We start from the raw sequence: 21,714 nt of genomic DNA on the forward strand, positions 1-21,714 counted from the left end.
TGCTGTTTGATGATGCTGTAATGACCTCACTTACATTGTACAATTAGATGAGAAGATACCATCTGATTAGATTCATTCACAGATTCTTTAAATTGTAGTTCAGCATATACTGTATCCCCCACAGTTTTCAGTAGAATAAAGTGACCGTGCCAAGAACAGTTCTCAATATCACTCGGTCAGTGTTCATTATGGATGTTCAATATCGACGAGTATTCAAAACCCATCTTAGGCCAGCAAAAAACCGGTGTCATCTCTGTTCCATTGTATTAGAGAGGAACAAAGAAGGCCATAATACTGAGAGGCTTTGGGGAAACCTGATTCAAAATGAGAAGCAGTAAAAAAGACAGCAGAGAAGGGCAAACTGGCTCGGGGGTATGAATGTCAGACATATCGTATATAAGTCACTATAGACCGCCATCCGCCCTGTATCTATTCTGAATTAGCACAGCGGATCTTTTTAAACACCTCCTCATATGGGAGTAGCGACATTGCTTGAGCAGTGTAGTGGGCATGTAAAAAGTTCTACTACTACGATGATCTGTAAGCAGAGACACAAGGCACGGCTGAATGCAAGCCTCTGCCTGTGATACAAGAGACAATACTGTGAACAGCGTGCAAACTCGCAAAACGAGGTGAAAACACAAGCCTCAAGTTATTATATATTGATGCCGTGTTCCCATTTATTGTTATGAAACAGTAACTAGGCCTACATATCATAATGCCCCCCCCTGTATATAGCAGAGAAAAACACTAAAGCGCTTTGATCATGTGTTGTATTTTTGGTTGTGCTGCTGGATTCTCTCTTTAAGGGTGGAAATCTAACTCCTTTGAAGAGAGACAGGCAACAACATGTACAAGAAATACAAAAACAGACTGTTGCCTGCACCTTTCTAAGAACTTACTCTGTTTGGGCTTCTTGAAACCATAGGCCTTTCCAGTACAAACAGAGCATAGTCAAAACGCTATTGCAATAGTTTGCATAGTTTTGTTTAAACTGGTAAAGTGGTATTTGTGATAAAAAATAAAAAAATACCCCTAGAACAACCTCAAATGTCTGAGACGGAATTGCAGCAAGAGAGGGCTGATTCCTAAAGGAATACAAACGCCAAGACTTTCATCTGGCCAAAGGCTCAGTGAAACAAGTACAGTAGGTGAGAAACGCGGCTGAAACAACTCCATCAGGACTCAATGAATGTCAATGACTCTCCGCAGTACAGGTGACTAAAGGATACGCCAGATCACAGCTGCTAACCACAGCATTGTTCCCCTGACAGAGGAGCTGAAAAGCCAAGATGAAAAGGCCCCACTTACCTCTGTGAGCCTGCTCACTAACAGGAAAGAACGAGGCGCTAAGAAGACGCCCTTTCCGTATCATTATTACATAATCAAAGGGCCACACCGAAATGTGTGGAGGCGCCTGTGGAGAATCTCTCCCTCATTAAAGGGGTTCAGCAGTGCCGTTTCTTCCAAATGAGGCTATTTCAATGTTTTTTACAGGCTATCAGGAACATCTTTATCCACGGATTTCACAACATGTTAAAGCTGCGAGGATTCCTCTGAGGTAGCTAGATTTCTATTGCCGTATATGAAGCTATCATATTGCTGCGGTTCCCCTTGCCTGCCTTGCATTTCTAAAGAGATTGCCTTGCCCACACTCGGGGCTTAAAATTGAGTTACTGGCTGAGATGGAAATAAATTATAAACAAAATATCCATTTTAATTCTCTTTACACTGCATTTTTTTCTAAACTGATGATTAGGCTGTGCATACTGTGTACACAGTACACACACATACATACATATATACAAAACCACCCAGCCAAGCATTTTATTATTTCCGAGATGTCCGACTGAGCTTTTCTGATTCCCTTGACTGCTTTTCCTGATTAAAATAGCATAAAGAATGCCATTTTCCTCTGCGCTCAGGGAAATGAATCAAAACATCCCTGAGGACGACACCTTTATTTCCTCTCCAGGAAAACGTCTCACGTTTTCAGGACTGATAACATTCAGAGACCGACACCCAGTGCTGTCTGGCTTGGTGCTTGATGCGCACCGAAAGAGCAGTTTTGACATATTAAACAACAGACATTCTCATATCTGAAGGAGTGTAACACTTATGTGGGCAGAAATCCCTTAATCAATTCCAACCACTTTCAAGAGGACCAACTGTGGTGACAGAGGCAATATTCATTACTCGTATAAAACTTTTGGGTTTGATGTTAAAAACTGCCTACGGAAAGCCACTGGTGAAACCTTAAAAGAAAACGCCACTCTCAGATACTCATACACTGTTATGTGTCATCAATCTGTGATGGTCAATGCATTTCAGGAGTTATTTTGTGATGAAGTGCTGAAATGTACATTTTTGTTGTGCCCACTTCCCCTCAACCTGCCTCATCCACTTCTATGTCAGTTAGTGATTTCCTACATTTCCCAGAATGTCCTTTGACAACCTGAACATGCCTGAGAACATGCCTGTGCCTGAGCATTTCAGCCGTGGGTTTTACATGTAGGTGGAGAGAACAATAGCGATAGTGGAGTGAGAGGTTTTCCAGTCAAGAAAAAGTGAGTCGCGCCCCTTATGCAAAACACAACATGTCTCGTGGCTGCGTTGCATTGTGGTCCATTGAGGCAACTGTCTGTGTAGAAATTGGTCTCTCTGCCTCTTCTATGATGGATTTCTCCCTGTATGATTGTTGAACCTTGCTGCAAAATGGCAAGTCTAGAAAGAAGCCCTTGCTCTTTGATTCTGAGGGACTGACACCAAAACCTGATGTTTACCGTTGAGGTTTTAGATGGAACAGTCACATCATCTATGTTTGGCCAACTGCCTATTGGAATAACAAAAATACACCACCAAACAACAAAATGGACCCAGAAATGCAAAGTACATCGCCAATAGCCATTTTTTTACAGTGTTAAAAGTGATTTAGGGTAGATTTTTACTGTAATGCCCAGCAAATGGCTTAGTGAGCCAGTGGGACCATTAAGCGTTGACTGTTGAGACGCAAGCTAAGATTTCATGTTGCTAAATGGATTTTTCTGAGACTTCTTCTGCCATTATGGATCAATGTTTCAAATTAACATTTGAGAAATCCTATGCCCATCTGCTATAGCCTTCTCTTTTTGTCTCGACCTTTGGCCTGTCAGCAGGCCTGGTCGGAGCGAGCGACTGCGTTTGGCTGGGACTGTGGAAAACAGGGCCTTGTCACTCCCCCGTGAGCAGACAGATAAGCACCAAAAGACAAAAAAGTTTAGGGTTGGTCTACCAAAAAAAAAAACATCATGACCTCATAATGGAAAACCTCCACGCTCCCAGCTCAGATGTGTGTGAGGAGTGGGATAGCAAGAGAGCGAGAGAAGCAAAACTAGTGCATGTCATTGATGGGATGAGAGAAAGCTCTGAGGATGACTGTCTTTTATCTGTGCCGAGCCGAGCTGACAACTAAGAACTAGAATAGAACAGTACAGCAAGACAGCAGTCATCTCCAACCTCATGTAAAAACCATGAGAACTGGAACCCAAATCTTACCAGTATGCAGACCTATTTTTCTGATAAATGCTTTATCACAGCAGTGTTTTAGTATGCCATGAATGCACAGCTTGCAACTGTAAGAGTGTGTGTAAAGTATGCCATGAAAATGACATTTTCTACAGTGAAGGCGCTGCTATTTCACAAATCCACACTACGTTAAATCCTAAACAAACAACTGAGAAGCATAAAACATCAAAACCAAAAAGTTTCCAATCTTACAACATTGCCCAGCCAAAGCTGACTTAATTTCCACCTTATAAAGCGCTGAATGGAGATCACAGGGAAATGAGCGTTTTCTCTGTTCGAACAACAGGCATTACACAGATTAACAGTCTTTGTTGAAACATATCATTACCACATAAGTCCCTGTCAAGACGGACCAGATGTCAGATAATAGGCTGAGCAGACTGAGGTAGGTGCTGGCCTGAAGCCATTGAGCAAGTAAGAACAGCTTCTTTCCCATATAAACTGCTCCCATATAGACAGCTCCCTGTCTGGCTGGGCAACTCTGATCTTCCTTGAGATGATATAGTGGATATAGATACCAGTGAATAAAATATGATATTCATGTCCAATAGAATAGAGAATAGCTTAACTGGAGAGAATGTGTCTATTGCACTGACCAAGACCATCCACCCTGTTAGAGACACGACAAGCCCTGTTTTCAAAATTGTTTGATAGCCCCACTGGCCTTTCTGGACGGGTATGAATGACTTATCACGAATTTATCAACAATATCATGTTATTTGAAAAAACAAAAATCTGTTGCATAGTTCCTACATACGAAAGCCATGAAGATACAGCCTACATGTTGCAATGTACGGAGGAATATTTGCTCGATTTTGCGCACAAAAGGCCAGCTAAGTCTGTTTTATTAAACACTGCTGGGGATGTTTATTGGCTTATAGCTGGCTGGCGTTTGCCTATAGAGAGCGGCGCGATAGGCAATAGGTTATTGATCGGCTGCTGCAAGAGCCTGACACCTCACACACATACGTTTAGACAAAGGTATAAGCAAAAACAACTTTGATATGCAAACATGAGCAGCTGACAATATACATGAGTTGCTGTACAAAAGAAGAAGCGATTACCTTTCCTACACTTGAATCTTTGTTTTTCTGGCCAGCTCTCGCATCACATCCGCGCCTCTTCGTAGCAGCTGCTGCTCCCGTTACCGTCTCTGCTGCAGCGCTCCGTGTGGCTCCTCAAACGAAATTACCCGAATCGTCCGCACGTTTCCAGTCGGTCCGAAATAGCTTACGTGAATGACTCTTTGCAAATAATTGCATCCGTTCAATGCGACTATATTCAGTCCGAATGCAGACGGCTGTCACAGTAGCGACACCCATGGGTGTACGCGGCGCGAGCTCTGCAGGTAGCGCCCGGACTGACGGCTACTCCTCGCCGGCAAAATATGACAAGTGTCGGGACCATGCACTACAAAAGTCATGTGAGTGCGGTGCAGCCAGAGCCAGTCTGTGCCCAGTGCCACGCAGCGCCGCAACATGGAGCGCTGGACTGCCCACCGATGTGTCAAGTCAGCCAGAATTAAAAACAGAACGTCCGGTCATACCTTTCAAAATAAAAGCCTTATTGACGAATGTTTGCGATGTTTTTTGAGTAATACAAAATACCAATGTCAAAATAAAAAAGCATTTATTATGATAAATATATAATAAATGAAAATACAACTATTGGTTTACATTTATTATGTTTTTGCGATTATTAATGCCTGAGTTCCGGTGTTAATCAGATTGTCTCTGGCTGGTTTGACGCAGCTGAATCTGCCCTGTCGGACAGACGGAGCACAGGAACAAACACTCACACTCAGTGGGGGTGGAAGGTAAGGCTTAATGAATTATTCATGATGAAAGGAGGCACTAATACCTAAATCATTCATAATTATTCAAGAGAGACAAGGTCGATGCCAATCAAACTTCAATTCCTCTCCCCTTACGACCCGGCATTTGACATTTGAAGTGATAGATGGAGTAGCGGCGGGCTTGGCCAGGACACTATAATACCCTGTCTAAACTCCATCTACCCCTTCTTCAATCAATCATCAAAACTACAGGCCTATCAGCTGCATTACAATCAGGGATGTAGCAGAGGGTAACCCACCTGAACACTGTACCTTTTTAATTGTGGAATAGAGGTTAGATGCCCTTTTAGGCTGATATAAATCTATACGACATTAATTGTATATAGGCCTATTACAGTAAGTAGCATCAAGCTGGTGTACACTATATGACGACAGGGTCTTTTAAGGGGGGAAAGCATAAATTATGGCTTGATTTTATTTATATTGGTGGTTGTTGGCTTTATGATGACTGGCACTTTACCCACCCTTTTATTTACCACTACATCACTGATTACAACTGATTCTTACTGATCATGATCACTGACTGAATAATATAAGAGCGAATAATATCATGAGGGAAGACTGAGATCTAGATGTTGCCAACTGTATTTAAGTCTTATTGTGCCTTGTGATTTTTGATGTATCAAAGTCCCAATCAACATTCAAATATGAGCTTATGAGGTGCAAACCTTCCTATACTGTAGTAACCTCCATAAAAGGATTTGCTGAGGTAGATATAGAGTACTCCCACCATCAATAGACCAAACTTTTCAATTACCATTAGGCAGATAAGAGGATATAATGCACTCTATTATGTCTAGTGAAAGAGGTGGGCAGGCTATGCTCTAAATACATGCATAAACCCTCAACTACACAATCTACAAGAAAGAAGGCAATTCAGAGGTAATCGGTGGTAATCAACACACTCACCCACACCAAGGAACCTGTCTTGAGTCCGGTGCCACAGTAAACAACTGGATTCATCAGTGACACTGTTGTTGAAGAGTTGCGCAGCTACCCTGGTAAGCACGCACACAGACAAAACAAACAGACGTGGCAAACGTCATACATCTCAGCTTGTGCGTGATTTAACTAAATATATCCTTCAGTCAGCAGCCATACCAACAAACCAGCTAAAGGAGATACTGTATGTGTATGAGGTTGCCTGGCCTCATGGGAATGAGAAATACCTCTGGGGGGGCTTGGTAACTGGCTTTGGTGCAGGCTTTCTGGCACAGTGACTGTGAGGTGGGGGAGCCCAGAGACAGTCGAGTGGTTAAGCCCCCCACTTCTGGAGCCACATGTGCTTCCACTGGCACAGAATCAAATCCTGCCAGAGATTTCCCCACTGTCTCCCTCTCTGCGTTCCTTCTGTCTAAATAAAAACAATAAAAACACTACAGGTGAGTGGACCGCCCAGTCTCCTTTTAACAGACTGCAAGGGGAGCTGAGATTAATGGGGGTTAACGTGTGATTGAGGGGAGATCAGCAGAGTCATGTGGAGCCAGAGGAGTGGGAGAGCAATAGAGTGAAGCCTGGCCCTGGATCTTCTGCTAATCTATTGAAGCTGCACTTCTGGCATAGCAAAGCTCTCTCTCTCTCTCTCTCTCTCTCTCTCTCTCTCTCTCTCTGTGTGTGTATGTGTGTGTGTGTGTGTGTGTGTGTGTCTGTGCCAAAGCAAAGTCTCACAGTGGTTGCTCTGCACCCCCTCCCCTCAGGTTCTGGCAGTAGCAATCTTTCATACCACTCTCAGATGTTATGCTGCCAGTGTGCGACTGAAGGATCGCAGAGTCTATGCTTTTTTCAGCCTCTTGACTAATTCATTGCAAATGATACAGCCTGGCCTTTCATATTATAGTGCGTTAAAATAAGGACAGATGGATTATCTTAGTCCAGTTGCCTGTGTAGCAGTAGCCTTTTCTGAGGCTTGGCAAGCCTAAATGTCTCCTGTGAAGGAAATTATTCTTAGGTTATTCAAATGGGAGGCGCACATTTGAAACTGATAAGCTACAGAGACACCTGATGAAGTGCAGACTTCAGGATTACCTTGGCCAAACACATTTTGTATATGTAATGTAATACTATAATACATTTCAAATGAAAACATTACATTACTTCACACATTAAGAAAGATACATGAGCAGGTGATACAGTGTAGTGGTGAGGTAAAAGATGTAGTGAATATAGCAGAGTAGCCCTGCTGGACACCTTCTCCTAAGCTCATTATCTCTGTTGGATGACTACAAAGGTTTTTTTCCTTCTGGCACAGGGGCAGATATGGTTACTCCCATATATGGTGTGTGCGTGTGTGTGTGTGTGTGTGTGTGTGTGTGTGTGTGTGTGTGTGTGTGTGACAGCCTGTGTATGTCTTCACATTGTAGGGTGAAAGGCTTGTATGACATGTGAAATGCATGGCTGGAATGCCATTTTATTTAAATTTTTTAACCTTTTTTGTGTTTACTTAAAGTATGACACAAAGAGACATGCATGGCATATGCTTATGATAGCAAGTATAGTAACAGAGTAACAGCAAATGAAAGGTTGATCAACTCCGATTCTCACAGCACATAGCAACAGTAAGCATAGCAACCAGTTGCTAGGGAGAGACAAAAGGCAGATCCCTAAAGAGCTGACTTGCTCATTGGGTAAGTCAGCCATATAAAAGGAAATCCCCTCAAGACTTCCCTCCGCTAATATTTCCAGAATTATGATATTATGAAGTGGGGAAAACAGCAAATTGGCCTGGGAGAGGTGCCAATTATTCTTTTATCATAACAGCACGCTCACTTTTAACATGATGCAGATTTTCCACTCCTGTTGACACTAAAGGCTTTCAAGCGAGCGCGACCTCGACACATCTCTGCACCTATGCTTGTGGGAGCGCGCATCTCCATGGAGACGCGTCATTTGGATAAAAATACAAGCGGGGAAATTCACTGGACAGGATTTGTTTACAGCGGTTAACTTCACAACACCCTATGGCTGACTGCATCTTTCGTATCGGTCCAACTCAAGGAGGTCCGACTGAAGCGTGAGTCTACAACGTCACTTTACAATGTTAGCGTTGCAGTTTGCTGGATTTTAATAGTAATGTAACCCGATCATGACATGTCATTCTTTTGCATTTGACACTTAACAAATCACTTTGACTCCTGTCACCACCTGGGTCAACTCGCAAGCTAACTAAGCTAGCTACAGGTAACGTTACCTTACATAACCAGCTTGTTTATAATTATGCAATTCTGTGAGGTCGTAACAGTACCTTTATGGCTTCAAGGGGTAACAACATACAGTAGCTGACACAGTGGATACAGGTAAGAGTGGATATAGGTGTCAGACTGCTTTGTGTGGATGGCAAACTCTTCAGCTTGCTTTCTCCAAGATTATGTCACAGCTGATGGTGTCTGTTCCTGCAAATGAGAAGGTTTCCCATATAGCTCGCTACCATCTGTTCTGCTGCATGTCTCAGACACTCTCTGTACCTTTGTATTTCAGGTTGTAGCCTAACCATACAATGGATAACTGGGAACTACGGGCAGCTGAAAACCTCACCAATACTGAACATATGCGTGAGGTGAGAAGGAAACTAGATCTGGACTACGAGGTACTGTAGGTTGCAGCCCGGTTGAAGTTTCACAGAGAATATTCTTGCATGTCATTCACTGTGTCCGTATGAATTGAATTTGGTTGACTCTCTCCTCTCCTGTCAGTATCACCTTCGAAGGCGGGAACGAGAAAGGGCAGATGCAGAGGTGAAACGACAGATACTGGGTATGCGGACACCTTCGCCACCATCATCACAGTCCAATAAGTTCAAAACTAGAACATATGATAGACCTTGGGCTCAGGGAGCGGCAGCTGCAAAGCAGGTCTCAAAGGTAACAACTTTTTAAACAAAAAAAAATATAGCTTTTCCCCTACACTGTCTTACTTACATTCTAAAACCTCTTTGCCCGCCACCTGCAGCCGTCTCCCTGCAGCTATGGGAAAAGTGCTTCATCCGAGACAAGGAGCTCATGGAACAAAGGCTCGGTGTCCTGCCTCCCAGCGATCTCCAGTGCAACCCAGAGCAAGACTACAGAGCTGGCAATGACTTCAAAGATTCCCCACAGAGGAAAGGCCCCCCTGGCATCCAACTGTAAGTTCTCGAGGATTCATTTTGTGTTGCAGGTTATAAAAGGATACAACTGACCAATTTCCTCAGTATTGGCTGTTTCCTCCTATTTTTGTTATCCTTTATGCTATTACATAATTTGTTCTTTAATATCTGCTGTGTTGTTATTGCAAGTCGATATGTTTGGATTTTTCTTTTTCTTTTTTTTTTGAGCGTAGCTTTTCCTCCTCTCCCTTTCCAAGGTAATAAAGAACATCCTGCACACTATCAAAACAAGCACAGGTCTGTGGATGTGAAAGGCAGAGTTTTAAAGGCACCCACCCATGGGAAGGCAAACAAACGAACACAAAGCCAAGACATCCTGAAGGGCAAGAACAAGATGAAACACCTGTGCGACAGAGCAAACATCTCCGCCAGGAAAGACCCGGTTTGTACATCAACATTAGAGAGACACTCGCTCCCACAGCCTCTGATCTCTTCCCCTAGACACTCCTACACACACTGGCCACGCCTGTTGACGCTGCACCACCGGCCCCCGAGCCCCGAGGACGAGCCGGCTCTGCAGCTGTTATCTGATCCCTTTGAGGGCTTCTCAGAGGCCAACAGTATAACAGAAGAGCTAGAAGACATAAGCAGCGAAGACACTTACAGAGAGGACTTTTCCACAGTTTCAGATGACACCACTATATCATCCATAGACTCTGAGCATAGTGTTGAGAACTCTCTGAGCGACTCCGCCATTGTCCCACTCAGCAGTCTTCTTCCCAGACTCGATGTGCTGTCCAGCGAATCTGAAGGGGAGATGGTGGATGATGACTTATCAGCCTCCTGGCAGGACACAGATAGAGAGAGTTATTACATCCCTGTTCGGTGGACAGGCTCTCAGTCAAGCTCAGCCAGCACCCGCCCTTCTCACAGCGCTCGTAGCCTGCGGTCTTTGAGTTCACAGCTAAGTACATCAGGAATATCAGGTAGAGCGTCTGTTAGTAGTGATGGATACAGTCCCATGCCTCCACTGGTGCCAACAGGGCGACCTCACATTGCACCACTGCCCCCTATTACTGACAGAGTCAACAGGAGCTTTGTGGCTTCCCCTCAGCAGACAGACCGATATCTCCCTGAGCTGGTCGGGGGGCCTCAAACCAGCTGGCTAGCATCACAGACAAGACCCAGCACCGGCTTCTCTAGGAGGCGCTCCATTCTACAGGAGGAAGCAGAAGGTGATCAGGAAGGAATCGGCAGCGACAGTAGCGATGACACGTCGCTATCTCCCGGTGAGGCCTCGGATCCGAGGACCTCTGGGCACATGGATCATCTGACCTTGTGGCTGATGATGCTTCGTGACAGCAGTGAGGAGCGAGAGCGTTTCCAAGAGCGTCAACCACAAGAGGTCCAGACAGTGACAGATAGCAACTCAGAGGCTATACGCAGACTCAGAGAAAGGTGACTATGGATGAATAGATGAAAAACATTTTTTTAATTATATCTCACTCATAAATACATTTACATAGCCCCTTAGAGACATGCATATGCATAAAACACAGTTTATAAAGTACTTAACAGTCAAATAAGATGAAACAGCTTTATTAGAAAATAAGGTAAAAAACAAGGCACCACAGGATGAAAGGTAAGAACGAGACAATGAGAGTAAAAATAATAGGGTAAAAGGCATCACGTTAATGAAAGTCTATAAAAATTGTTTTTCAAAGGTGATTTAAAAGACGATACCGATTCAGTTATGTGGATAGGCTTGCATCGTATAATCTTGTGGGGTAGAATTTGAATTCTATTATCTTTTACTACCTATAGGTTGTTAGAGGAGTCGTCTGATGAGGAAGAGGTGGACCAGTGTCGGATCTGCCAGAGTGGTCCTTGTTCCCTAACCAACCCACTGCTAACACCCTGTCAGTGCTCCGGCAGTCTGCAGTTCATTCACCATGACTGCCTGAAGAAATGGATCCAGACAAGAATCCTGTCAGGTCAGTGTATAATTAGAGGTGATATGTTGAACTTGCCATAGTCTGACTGATCAGCAAGCCAGAGGCTGACTGGTTCAAAAAGAACAATTTATTCAGGCTGTTAAGTGTTTATAGGTAATATGTGTATGTGCATTGTATACTCTTTTTTCCAGGGTCAGAGCTGTCTGCTGTCAAAACATGTGAACTGTGTAAGGGGAGTCTAACATTGGACCTGGATAACTTTGATTTGGATGATTATTACCAAAGACATGGCCCGCAGCAACAGGTAAATTGAGACAATGTATTTGAATTACCCAATGGAGAGTGAAGATTGAAATGTATGCAAATAGAAAACCTGGCAAGATGGTTGAACACCACCATTATGAGGAACACCATCTCTTGCATTAGTTACTAAGCCAGTCATTTTGCTTCAAAAATTATGACCATAGCACTTTGCCTTGCTCCCATTTGTTCCCAGGCGGACGACCTCAGTGTAGATCTGGACATGCTGTTGCAGCAGATGTTCTTAGATCTGGTGCAGGTGATACATTCCCGCAATGACTCATTCTCCAGGGTAAGAAACTGTCTGCTCATGAAGCCTTTACTCATTCATTCAATACGTTATTGCACATACTGCACGATGTAGGTCGACACCACCCAGAGTACACAAAGAAAAGAATTCATAATTAGCTCTGTAGGCAGCCAGTATTAGCACTGTGCAACAGGTCAATGACAAACTATCAAGAGCCAGATGAAATGTATGTGATACCTGTGTTAGTGAGAAGCAGGCTGAGGGACAGACATGTTCTTGTCTAAGATATTACAAGAGGGTATTTCAGTGGGACTGAACAGCATGTACCTTCTACTAAGTGACAGAATGAAAAACATTTTTTTCAATTAGTCATTTAATAATTACTACTATATGAGTGGATACATATTTAATAGCCAGAGCTTATATTGGCTTTTTGGAAATTTGAAAGTAATTTCTCCAGAGCCATGATAGTAAATGACTACCCACATAGATAAATGCCAGCATTAGGAGTCAGGCTAAATGTCTTTAAGAACCTGAGTTATGATTATAGGAATGTCCTACTCAAATAATAATTTTCCAAAATGACATATTCACAATTTGGAAAAAAAACTCTACTATTACAGAATGATTGATAGCACAAAATTAAAACAAAATTATGGTAGTTTAAAAGGGTATTCGGTAACAAGTCCTTTTTTGGCAAAATAGTTACACTTTTACACACTATATTTTAGAAATATTTGCTTATAAACTGGAGGAAGTGATATTTTTATATGAAATGTATATATAGCATTTTGGAAATATGCTCTTTATTTGTTACCAAGTGGGACTGTTCATTCTCTTCTTAGATTTGGTTCATTCTTCCCTTAGATTTTGAGACAGCCAATCGTTCCCCACACACTGAGGATGAGAGTCAGCAGAGCGGGACAGAGGAGCAACCCCACACCAGGGACATCTGACACTTAATCCTCAGACCTACTCCATGTTTTTTCATCATGACTGACGTCAAACTCATCATTAATGCATTATGATTTATTCATTAAATGTTTATGGCAATGCACCACAATGCAGTGCATCTAATTAAACTGAGCCATCTCGAGAGTTGATGAACTCTGCAAAAGAAGGTAAAGGCGATGAAGACACTTGTATATCTATTTAAATGAAGTTATTGTTTATTGCAATATTTATTACATTTTTCAATTTTTCCCAGTTATTTGTTTCTAAGTTATTGCTGTGAGAGATTTAGAAAATATTCTATATTGATACAGGTCAACATGTCGAAGTGTATTTTTTACAAATGTAAAAGAAATATTTGCTTTAGAGAATGCTCTTTAAATGAAGCTAATTCTAACAATAACCTAAATTATGTCAATCACTTAAAAATACATGACAGTTATTTTAAGAGCTAAACTACTCAGGGAACTATACTGGTTTATTTTGGAGCCATTTCATTACATGAGATATTTCAGTGCACAGACGTTTCTCTTTCTTATGCCAATCATCTCAGTTAGTTGCATAGTGTATGTTCTGTGCCTGAGTAAACTGTATCTTGTCAACATCTACAAATGGAAAACAAACTTCACTGTAAAGAGAATAAAGACATTTTCAGTGGATGAATGCTGTCAAGGCTCAAGTTGATGTTACAGGAGAACTGGTCCTGGTAATATGCATCAACGTCACATGAGCGAAATCGCTGATGCTCGTCCGCGAGATTCCTGTGATGTGGCTCAGCTCTTCCACCACCTGTCATACATGAAAAGAAACAGAAAGCTGACATCAACACAAGCGAACACTACGGCTTGGACGGCATAAAATGCATTCATGACAGATTATCTTTATACACTAAGTTTAGAGATAAGCTTGAATATAATGATATAGCAGGTCTGCAACGCTGAACTTCAAACGCTGTGAGAAAATAAGGCTTATGAAGTCATGCTAATGTGAACGTAATGTAAACACAATGTGAAAAGTTAGAAAGTCATGAGTGTTTCACCTGTTCCCATTGGCTGATATTCAGGATGTACGTGGCCACAGCGATGACACCAACACCAAGAAGCATGCAGTCTTCAGTCACTGTGACAAACTTCTCTCTGGTTTTTATATTGAGTTAATGCAGGCTAATTATTTGACCCACCAATAGCTTCATCATGTCATGTGTAATAGTGAGTCCTCAATCCTAATTGAATGTGCGTCACAGGAAGAAAAATAATTGCACAAGACAAAATCTGAAACCAATGCAACACAGTTCTCGATACCAGGACATTTTTCTAGTCCACTCATGTGCCAAACATTAGCAAATGCAGCCTTTCAGAAAGATTAAAGGATAAAATTACCTCTGTTCCCTGGATGGGCTGAGGCACTGAGTGGTGGCCATTAACAAGGAGTCGTAGATGGCAGTCCTCTGCAGGCAAGTGAACTGGAGAACATGGAGGCACAGATGATGCAGGCGTTCCACAGGGACGGATGACTCATTGTGTCCTAGAAAAGTCAAGTCACCCTTTTCAAAGTTAGTAAAGTTGTTAAATGAATATGATTGGATTATCGTCACAGCACCCATTCCGATTTGCAATGAAAATGAGTTTGTATATGATGACTTACCAAGCACCTCCAGAAGTATTTCCACATATGTCAGAGGGTTGGAGACATTTAGTCTGAATTCAAGCCGCTTCAAGACCATCAGCTCTGACTCCAGGAGAGTCTGCTTGGAAACTCTGTGGCCCATTGAGTGAAGAAAGTGCACAGCAGTATTGTTGTCGATAATCTTACAAAAAAAAGGCAAAACATGATATAAAGATTAGCTTATTTTGGAGCGCAGGATGTTGAAAGTTAGTGGATTGTAGGTGTCTCAAAACTTACATTATTGTGCAAAGACAGTTTGCTGGCAAGTTGCACACAGGAGAAGACAACCAGGGGGAATTTCTCCCTCAGCTTTTCAAAAACAAGATCCTCATAATTTCTTGGTTGATTAGCAGCTGCACCTTGAGGTGTGGGTGTGGTGAACAAATCTTCAAGGTGCTTGATCATGAACCTGGGGGAGATAGTCGTTCACATAAAGGCTTACTAAACCAATCAAATAGAGTTTAACAATGGCAAGGCATATTGTGCTGCTCCTTCATACCTTTCAACTAATTCAGCGGCATGGTATCCAACCAGTGGATCAAGTCTCAACTCTTCAGTTATCAGGAAGATGTATTCTGAGGAAGACCAGAAAGGTTACACAGGATCAGCAAGAGCAGAGCACAAAACAAGAAACTCCCTGTCTGTGTGGCGGTATGAGCTTAGAGAGGCGAGATGTTACATCTGTATCTCTGGCTGAATTGTTAGAGACAAAGTTGACAACAGTCCCACACCATAATCAGATCATTTACAATAAATATTTGCTGAAAGGAAAATCTGCTCTGGTTAGATATGAATAGGAATTTTATATCATGCATACTGTAACATACCGCAGTATATTGATCATGTTTGGGCAATCGAATGTAAATTGATATAGGGAGAGATTTCATATTGGTCAATGGATTTGACATAAAAGAAATTAGATATGAGCCTTAATGCTCCAGGGTATATATTGGCTTTTAGAGAGGCTTTAGGTGCAAATGTCATCAGTGGGGTGAGTTTTACATGAGCATGCAGAATCTCAAAGAGCACATAACAGATATTACTGGCTACTCGTACCCATTTATGAGCTTCATGCAGGGATGCTAATTCAACACATTTAGACCTCATAGGCAAAGAAAAGCTATATTTAGCATCACATATTGGGGATACAAATCTTCCTTTAGGTGAGCAGAAAAAAGAACACATAGGTCTAGGTGGTCCAACTAAGCGTCGAATATGAAGGGAAAATCATTCAATCGTATGGTGAATAGTATTTATTTAAAATTTAGATTCTATTTTCATTGTACCAATTTCTGGCCGGAATAACAGCTGAGACCTGTGCAAGTAAAACATGCAGCACTGAATCACAAACATGGTGGGATATTAACACCACCCACCAGCCAAACGCTGGCAACATTTTATTGTGATGGGCCATTTTTTATGTTGACCAGTCAATTTGGCAGAAAACCAAGTATTATTTGGAGGTTTGTCTTTATTCAAGTCAAGCTGTATGGTGAAACAGTGAGTGGCAGGTGATTTTAAGAATCAATCAGCCACTGTGGTCAGTGGATGAAAAAGTTTCCTGTCCTGATCACAAATGCCCCAATATATGCTGTTCAGCCAAACATTGTATGTATTTTAATAAAGACACACAGCAACATATCTCAATTTAAGTGTTTGACAGTTATGGAGGCACCAGCCCACTAATGGAGAAGTGTGATGAAGACACAGGCACCACTACTAACAGAGGTATGCTCATGAATTTATTCAAATAACTTTTTGTCTAGCAGTTATGTGAACTAGAAGGAAGCATATGTTTGTAGATGAAAAGTAATTCACACTGCTTTCATCTGCTCCTTGTCTCTGGCAGGTTTTTGTCTGTTGTGGAGGCTCCTTTGCTTCTGTAGCCTTAGTTTCCATGTCTCCATCCCCTACAGCTAAGAGACCGGTTCCATTCAGGAGTCTATACTGACTCTTGGCCTCCATATGTCAAGGCTCACAAGTCCAAGTGTACAAAGAAAACCGACTTCAACAACAGACTGAGGACAAGGCAAGGTGGAGTTCAGCAAGTCATCCAGAGACATTACAGGCTCCTCCCTGAAGATAAACTTAGAGGCAGTGTATTCATGACCGCAGTGCATCCCTGCTGAAAGAAATATGACAGCATGTCAACAAAATTAATGAATAGCTGTAAGCCAAGATAAGCTGTAAGCCCAGCTAAGATATCACATAGGTAATATGAGTGTAAATAAATAAGTGCCATATAATAAGATACAGCTTCACACTGACACAGTTTAAAGGACTGATCTAGCTCACAGTGAACTTTCACTGCATAATTACAGGAAGCTAATATAATTAAAAAAAACATTATTAGTCTGTGGTGGGAAGGCTTTTATTCCCAAAATACTTTTCATCAGTGTGTTTATCTAAGAAAATTATTGCCATTTTAAAATTAACATTAAGAACATTATGAAATAAGTCTTACCTGGGTGCATCACTCTACATTTGTGCCTTGGAGAGAGGTTGAAATTCTGAATTGTATCTCTTATGGGTTTTGTTTTTGTATTAAGTTGGGAAAGCAATGTGTTGTTTCTTCAATTAATAAGTGACGCCAGATGAAAATTTTAAGTCTGTATGCATTTGTCCATCAAGCTCTACATTGTATAACCCCCACGCCCAGCAAAACTTTGGTCTTTAAAACATGGTAACAAATGTAATATATCCAAATTAATAAAATAGCATGCCCCATTTCAACAAAATAAGATGGTAGATAATTATGACAACATCCATATTTTATTGCTATCCCGTATCTGAGACGTTGGTTTATCTCACTCTGTTTTTGTCTAGCCGGATCAATTAAAATGTTCTTGGTAAATAGGATAAGCTATCAACGGTCAAACTAGCTTTCTAACATACTTACCAATCAGTTTTTTATGTTTGAAGTCTCCGCTACATTTTGATAGACCGTTGAGTTTGTCTTTGTTTCTTTTGTTGAGATTAATAAGAAAGTCTGATAATAGCTCAAAGGAGGCTTCCCGAAACTTGAAAGTTGTACTTTGTCTTGAAGAACGTAGAAATCTCTTCGCCATTTTCACTGACTAAAGTTAGCATTCATGATATAGCAAAAAAGCTCAGCTAAGTTAAACTACAACTGACTGTGTTAACGACAAAGTATTTGTCCACTTTTATCAACACCTGATATAAAATATATTAGGAAAACAAAATTTTTGAATTGTGTCAAAATAGCTAAGTTATATTTTCCTGAAGATGGCGGTATTGCAGCAGTTTCAACCCAACCCTAGCTTTCAACCGATACTTAGTAGGAACCAATTCGCCATGGGGACTCATTACGATGTTGCACAATTTTGTTTTGCTCGCACACAACATCCTGTGGTTGGTTGCGCTCGCTGCGCTCGACGCATACTCGATCTAACAACGCATTGATAGACTATTCGACGCACAGCTTGCCGTTACCAATTTAGTAGATCGTTTATAACCCAGCTGCACGTACCTCTTAGAAACTGAAACAACCTTGCATGCCTGACAGCAGAAATGGCTGACAAGACGCCACCGAAGTCCGATGCTCCGTTTGCAACAAGGATAGACCCAACGAAAGAGGGTCTTTCTAGAGAGCAAATGCACTATATGAGACAAGTGGAGCTTGAACAGTGGAAGAAGAAAACACAGAAACTGAGGACACGGAATGTTGTAACGGGACTCGCTATTGGAGCCATTGTAATGGGTATCTGTATCCTTGCCAAGCGCACTAACGTCAACACACACAAGGTGAACTATGTAACGTTAGCATAGCTTGCTAATGTTAGTCAGTCAAACAGGGGCTTGATAGCACAATGTAAAGTCTGACGTTAATTTACCTCTGTAGTTTGCGTATGCTTTTCTAGACTGTGGTGTCAATAAGTCATTTGAAAGGTTAACACCTGTCATCGGTAGAGAGTCCCATTCATTGCTAGCAAGTTGGTGATGTGAGGCTGGTGTAGCGATCAGGAAAAGAGGTTTAGCGTAAGTTAATAGAAACCTGACGATTCTTTATACACTAGAAACCATACCTGATAATGAGCAACTACCCCATTTACACTGTTACATAGTTGAAGTTAGCAAGTTAGGTTGAGCTCTACAGTCAGTATCTCCCTGCATGATGCCCTTCCTTCACTGCTTTTGATGCGCTCCTCGCTTCGATATGTTTGTTTGCCTTGACTGTTTGCTCTCCTAGATGGCTACACATTTTACTCAGTCTCCCAGGAGCGAATCATGGACGAGCTAGATGAGCAGGCCAAGCTTGCAAGGATGCAGGGGCCAAAGACTGGTGCCAACTGAGATGGATGCGCCCTGCTGGACCGTGTGTCTCCCCCTGAAACCTCCTGCACTTGACACTGAGATGGGACTCATGTGGACACTACTTCATATTCCACGGCTGGCCACTGTGTCGCATGTTGAGGCAGCGCTGGACTTTGTCTTGTCTTGATTGTAAAGGGTAATTGTGTGGTTCTGTTGCTGACTTAGAACTAAAAGTGTCTTGATTATGATTAAACTTTCCTGTCAATAGAGAGGGCTGATCCACCTCAACATGACCTGTTTGCAATACGTGCTTGGTGATGATTTTTCCTGCAGCCACCTAGCCCAGAGGCCCTGTAAAATAATCACTATCATAACAATTCTCAGACAAGTGCACCCTGACCATCTGTTGTACATATGAGGTGAATATACTAAATCTCAGTCAATAATATTAAATCTACAGTGGCCTTGAACACCAGTGAAGCTGCTCCAATGACACACAGATCAACCAATTTAAACTATTTAATGCAGATAAAGTGAAGATTTGTACAAAACAAATGTGTTTTCTTTTTCTTTTTTTTAACAACATAATAAATGATATCCCAATGTAGGTTATGTGAAATGCATTTTTGCAAGAATTAGACACTGGGCGAGACAGTAAAGACAATAAAAAGCAGTGTAATTATAATTGCATTTATTAATTTTGTCAAAATATGATTTATGCAGCCTGATCTAGCCACCAAATCTTGAGAGTAAAAATATAAAATAAGACATTGCAAGGGAAAGGCACAGATTCAGCATGGCAGGACAGCAGCTTTGGAAAGCAATACAATTATATATTTACATTCAAAATTTTGAACTGCAATTAGTTTTCTTTGAATATATTATGTACTATGGAAATCTTAAATGAGTTCATCTGCCAGAAAATTCAGTGTGTGTAGTGACTACTGTATAAGGCAATGGCTATGGGTTCACAGCTTGGACTGATTTCTGTATCCAGCAATAGACCGGTTAATTTAAACTTGTGGGAGGGTAGATCATTCATGTAAGTATAAATATACATTTGATCCAATAAGAAATATGGTTATAAAACATAAAATTGAAGAATATTCTCTAGCTCCCTTATGAAAAAGAACAGAGGAAACGCTACCCATACAGGAGATATACCAGGTCTTCCTCAAGTGAACACATGAACACAGTTTTATCCACAAACATGATCTGTGTAAATGACTGAGGACTAAAGTAGAAGTTACTAAAGTGCAGAAGGTGCTTGATCTATGCAACAGGCAACACATATCTGATTTTGCTCGAGCAAGAATTACGGTCACCAAAATATTTAGTTTACTCATAACCTGTAAACATCATCTATAAATGCATTCTAATATATACACATTTACAATCAACAGGAAAGCCAGTAGTCTAAAACCTAGGTGGATTTCTTCATGACTAATCAACACTATGAAAGCCTCTGTGACTCTTCTTTTTACCAGCTATAATATTTGAAAATGGATTTGCGAAGCTCCCTAAGCTAAAAACTTCTCTTTTGCAGCACTTTACTAAATCTCTTCCCATTCAATATTTTTTGGGGGGGGGGGAAGTTTTGCAAAGAGAGTTTTTCTGCTGGAGGAAGCTACTTGTCAATTGAGTAGTAATCAAACGGTTATAACTGTTTTATAGCTCATTTTTTTCTCTGTGAACAAGCATTGCTAACATCTGTGTTGATGGCTATTCTATCTCCTCATTGTACTATTGTGCTGCTATCCTACTGATTTACAGAAGCATTGGCCCTGGAAATCCTATTCACTACACTGAAAATGTCAGAACTACAGTCAAACCTCTCTAGTTTGAACCTAGAGAATGTAGGTCACTCTGTCAGGTGAAGTGTCAAAATGACTAAAGAACATTATGTGCTAGGGCATAATGTTTTCCAAATGCATGTTTGGATAAACCAGGTTCTATTACACTGTACAACAATGCATCTAGACTGCTCTTGTCAGCCTCTGGAAGGCAGTAATGACAGCTACACTAATAAGAGTATATTCACTGTGCAGTCAGCAGGTGCTGAGACATCATTAACACACTACAGCAAATAAGTTGTGAGATCATCTGAAATATTTTCATCTGTATATGACAACTGTCAGTAAAAGTGTCAGAGTCTCGTTGTGGTTCACATTACTGTGCTCAGATAGATAGATAAATGGCAGCGAGTCAGACAAGCAGGAAAACAATTTCTATCATTATCATTCTGGATCAAAGTCATAGTATCTGGTGCTGTAGCCTGAAAGGCCACGGCTCCACGGCACTTTGTACCATCACTTGATGCTTTATGCGGAAAAGCTTGCTCAGAGAAAACATTTGCAGCGAACTGTGTTGTGACGTTTTGCAGTACTGTGGCATCCTGGACTGAGGTGGTTTCATTGTGAACCGTTGGGTCGGACAGCCATTTCTTGGGAGTTTATTTACATTAGGACAAAAAGAACTGAATCAATTTTTAGTAGAATGCGACCCAGATTGGCAGGTATTCTCTGCTTCACCTGCAATGAAATCACCAGATCTGAGTGACATCGGGTTGAAAATCAGATGTTAATCCTGTGTAAATCCAGCCTTATGGATGACAGTGTATATATTTTGAGGTAAATGACCACTGGCAGAACCTTGGGACCACTGGCAGGGGGAAGCGGTTTGCTCCTTGGGGTGCCAGTGAAAGGGTTAAAGCGTTCCTCCTACAGGATGGGTTTGACCACTGCAGTCACACATGATGAGGTAGTCCAGATATACAGCTTGCTTGGCTGAAGTTTCTTACTGGTGAGGTGAAGGGGAAAAA

General features: G+C 41.5%; 4 protein-coding genes across 4 annotated transcripts in view; 2 read left to right on the forward strand and 2 right to left on the reverse strand.

Moving 5' to 3' along the window:
- The first annotated feature begins 10,479 nt into the window (after positions 1 to 10,479).
- LOC144543005 (putative E3 ubiquitin-protein ligase MARCHF10) lies at positions 10,480 to 13,233 on the forward strand. The gene is made up of 5 exons (XM_078290964.1): positions 10,480 to 10,955; positions 11,322 to 11,491; positions 11,644 to 11,756; positions 11,949 to 12,044; positions 12,870 to 13,233. Exons 1-5 carry the CDS (start codon positions 10,519 to 10,521, stop codon positions 12,963 to 12,965), a joined length of 912 nt encoding a protein of 303 aa, XP_078147090.1. The 5' UTR covers positions 10,480 to 10,518; the 3' UTR covers positions 12,966 to 13,233.
- Positions 13,234 to 13,628: 395 nt separating this feature from the next.
- Positions 13,629 to 17,686, reverse strand: cntd1 (cyclin N-terminal domain containing 1). The gene is made up of 7 exons (XM_071901905.2): positions 17,518 to 17,686; positions 15,118 to 15,193; positions 14,856 to 15,027; positions 14,598 to 14,760; positions 14,333 to 14,477; positions 13,993 to 14,089; positions 13,629 to 13,742 (listed from the first exon to the last, which is right to left on the reverse strand). Exons 1-7 carry the CDS (start codon positions 17,684 to 17,686, stop codon positions 13,629 to 13,631), a joined length of 936 nt encoding a protein of 311 aa, XP_071758006.1.
- Positions 17,687 to 18,055: 369 nt separating this feature from the next.
- coa3a (cytochrome C oxidase assembly factor 3a) lies at positions 18,056 to 19,561 on the forward strand. Its single transcript, XM_071901882.2, has 2 exons — positions 18,056 to 18,345; positions 18,829 to 19,561. The coding sequence occupies exons 1-2, from the start codon at positions 18,150 to 18,152 to the stop codon at positions 18,930 to 18,932; spliced, it is 300 nt and encodes a 99-aa protein (XP_071757983.1). The 5' UTR covers positions 18,056 to 18,149; the 3' UTR covers positions 18,933 to 19,561.
- An 8-nt stretch (positions 19,562 to 19,569) lies between these two features.
- wnk4a (WNK lysine deficient protein kinase 4a) overlaps positions 19,570 to 21,714 on the reverse strand; it is a 36,829-nt gene continuing 34,684 nt past the window's right edge. The window contains exon 20 of the mRNA XM_071901881.2: positions 19,570 to 21,692. Within this exon, the coding sequence (XP_071757982.2) occupies positions 21,690 to 21,692 (3 nt within the window). The 3' untranslated portion in view covers positions 19,570 to 21,689. The remainder of the gene's footprint in view (positions 21,693 to 21,714) is intronic.

This window comes from Centroberyx gerrardi, chromosome 20, assembly GCF_048128805.1.
Source record: "Centroberyx gerrardi isolate f3 chromosome 20, fCenGer3.hap1.cur.20231027, whole genome shotgun sequence".
NCBI classification, from domain to species: Eukaryota; Metazoa; Chordata; class Actinopteri; order Beryciformes; family Berycidae; genus Centroberyx; species Centroberyx gerrardi.

Bases quoted from the DNA above. Each gene is read 5' to 3' on its own strand.
- cntd1 (XM_071901905.2), bottom strand. From the start codon at position 17,686: ATGGCGAAGAGATTTCTACGTTCTTCAAGACAAAGTACAACTTTCAAG. The intron at 14,761-14,855 runs GTAAGTTTTGAG...TTTTTTTGTAAG, and splicing joins AACTGTCTTTGCACAATAAT to ATTATCGACAACAATACTGC. The intron at 13,743-13,992 runs GTGAAACACTCA...CATGTATGACAG, and splicing joins ATATCAGCCAATGGGAACAG to GTGGTGGAAGAGCTGAGCCA.
- coa3a (XM_071901882.2), top strand. From the start codon at position 18,150: ATGGCTGACAAGACGCCACCGAAGTCCGATGCTCCGTTTGCAACAAGG. The intron at 18,346-18,828 runs GTATCCTTGCCA...TTGCTCTCCTAG, and splicing joins AGCCATTGTAATGGGTATCT to ATGGCTACACATTTTACTCA.
- LOC144543005 (XM_078290964.1), top strand. From the start codon at position 10,519: ATGCCTCCACTGGTGCCAACAGGGCGACCTCACATTGCACCACTGCCC. The intron at 11,492-11,643 runs GTCAGTGTATAA...TCTTTTTTCCAG, and splicing joins CCAGACAAGAATCCTGTCAG to GGTCAGAGCTGTCTGCTGTC. The intron at 12,045-12,869 runs GTAAGAAACTGT...TTCTTCCCTTAG, and splicing joins GCAATGACTCATTCTCCAGG to ATTTTGAGACAGCCAATCGT.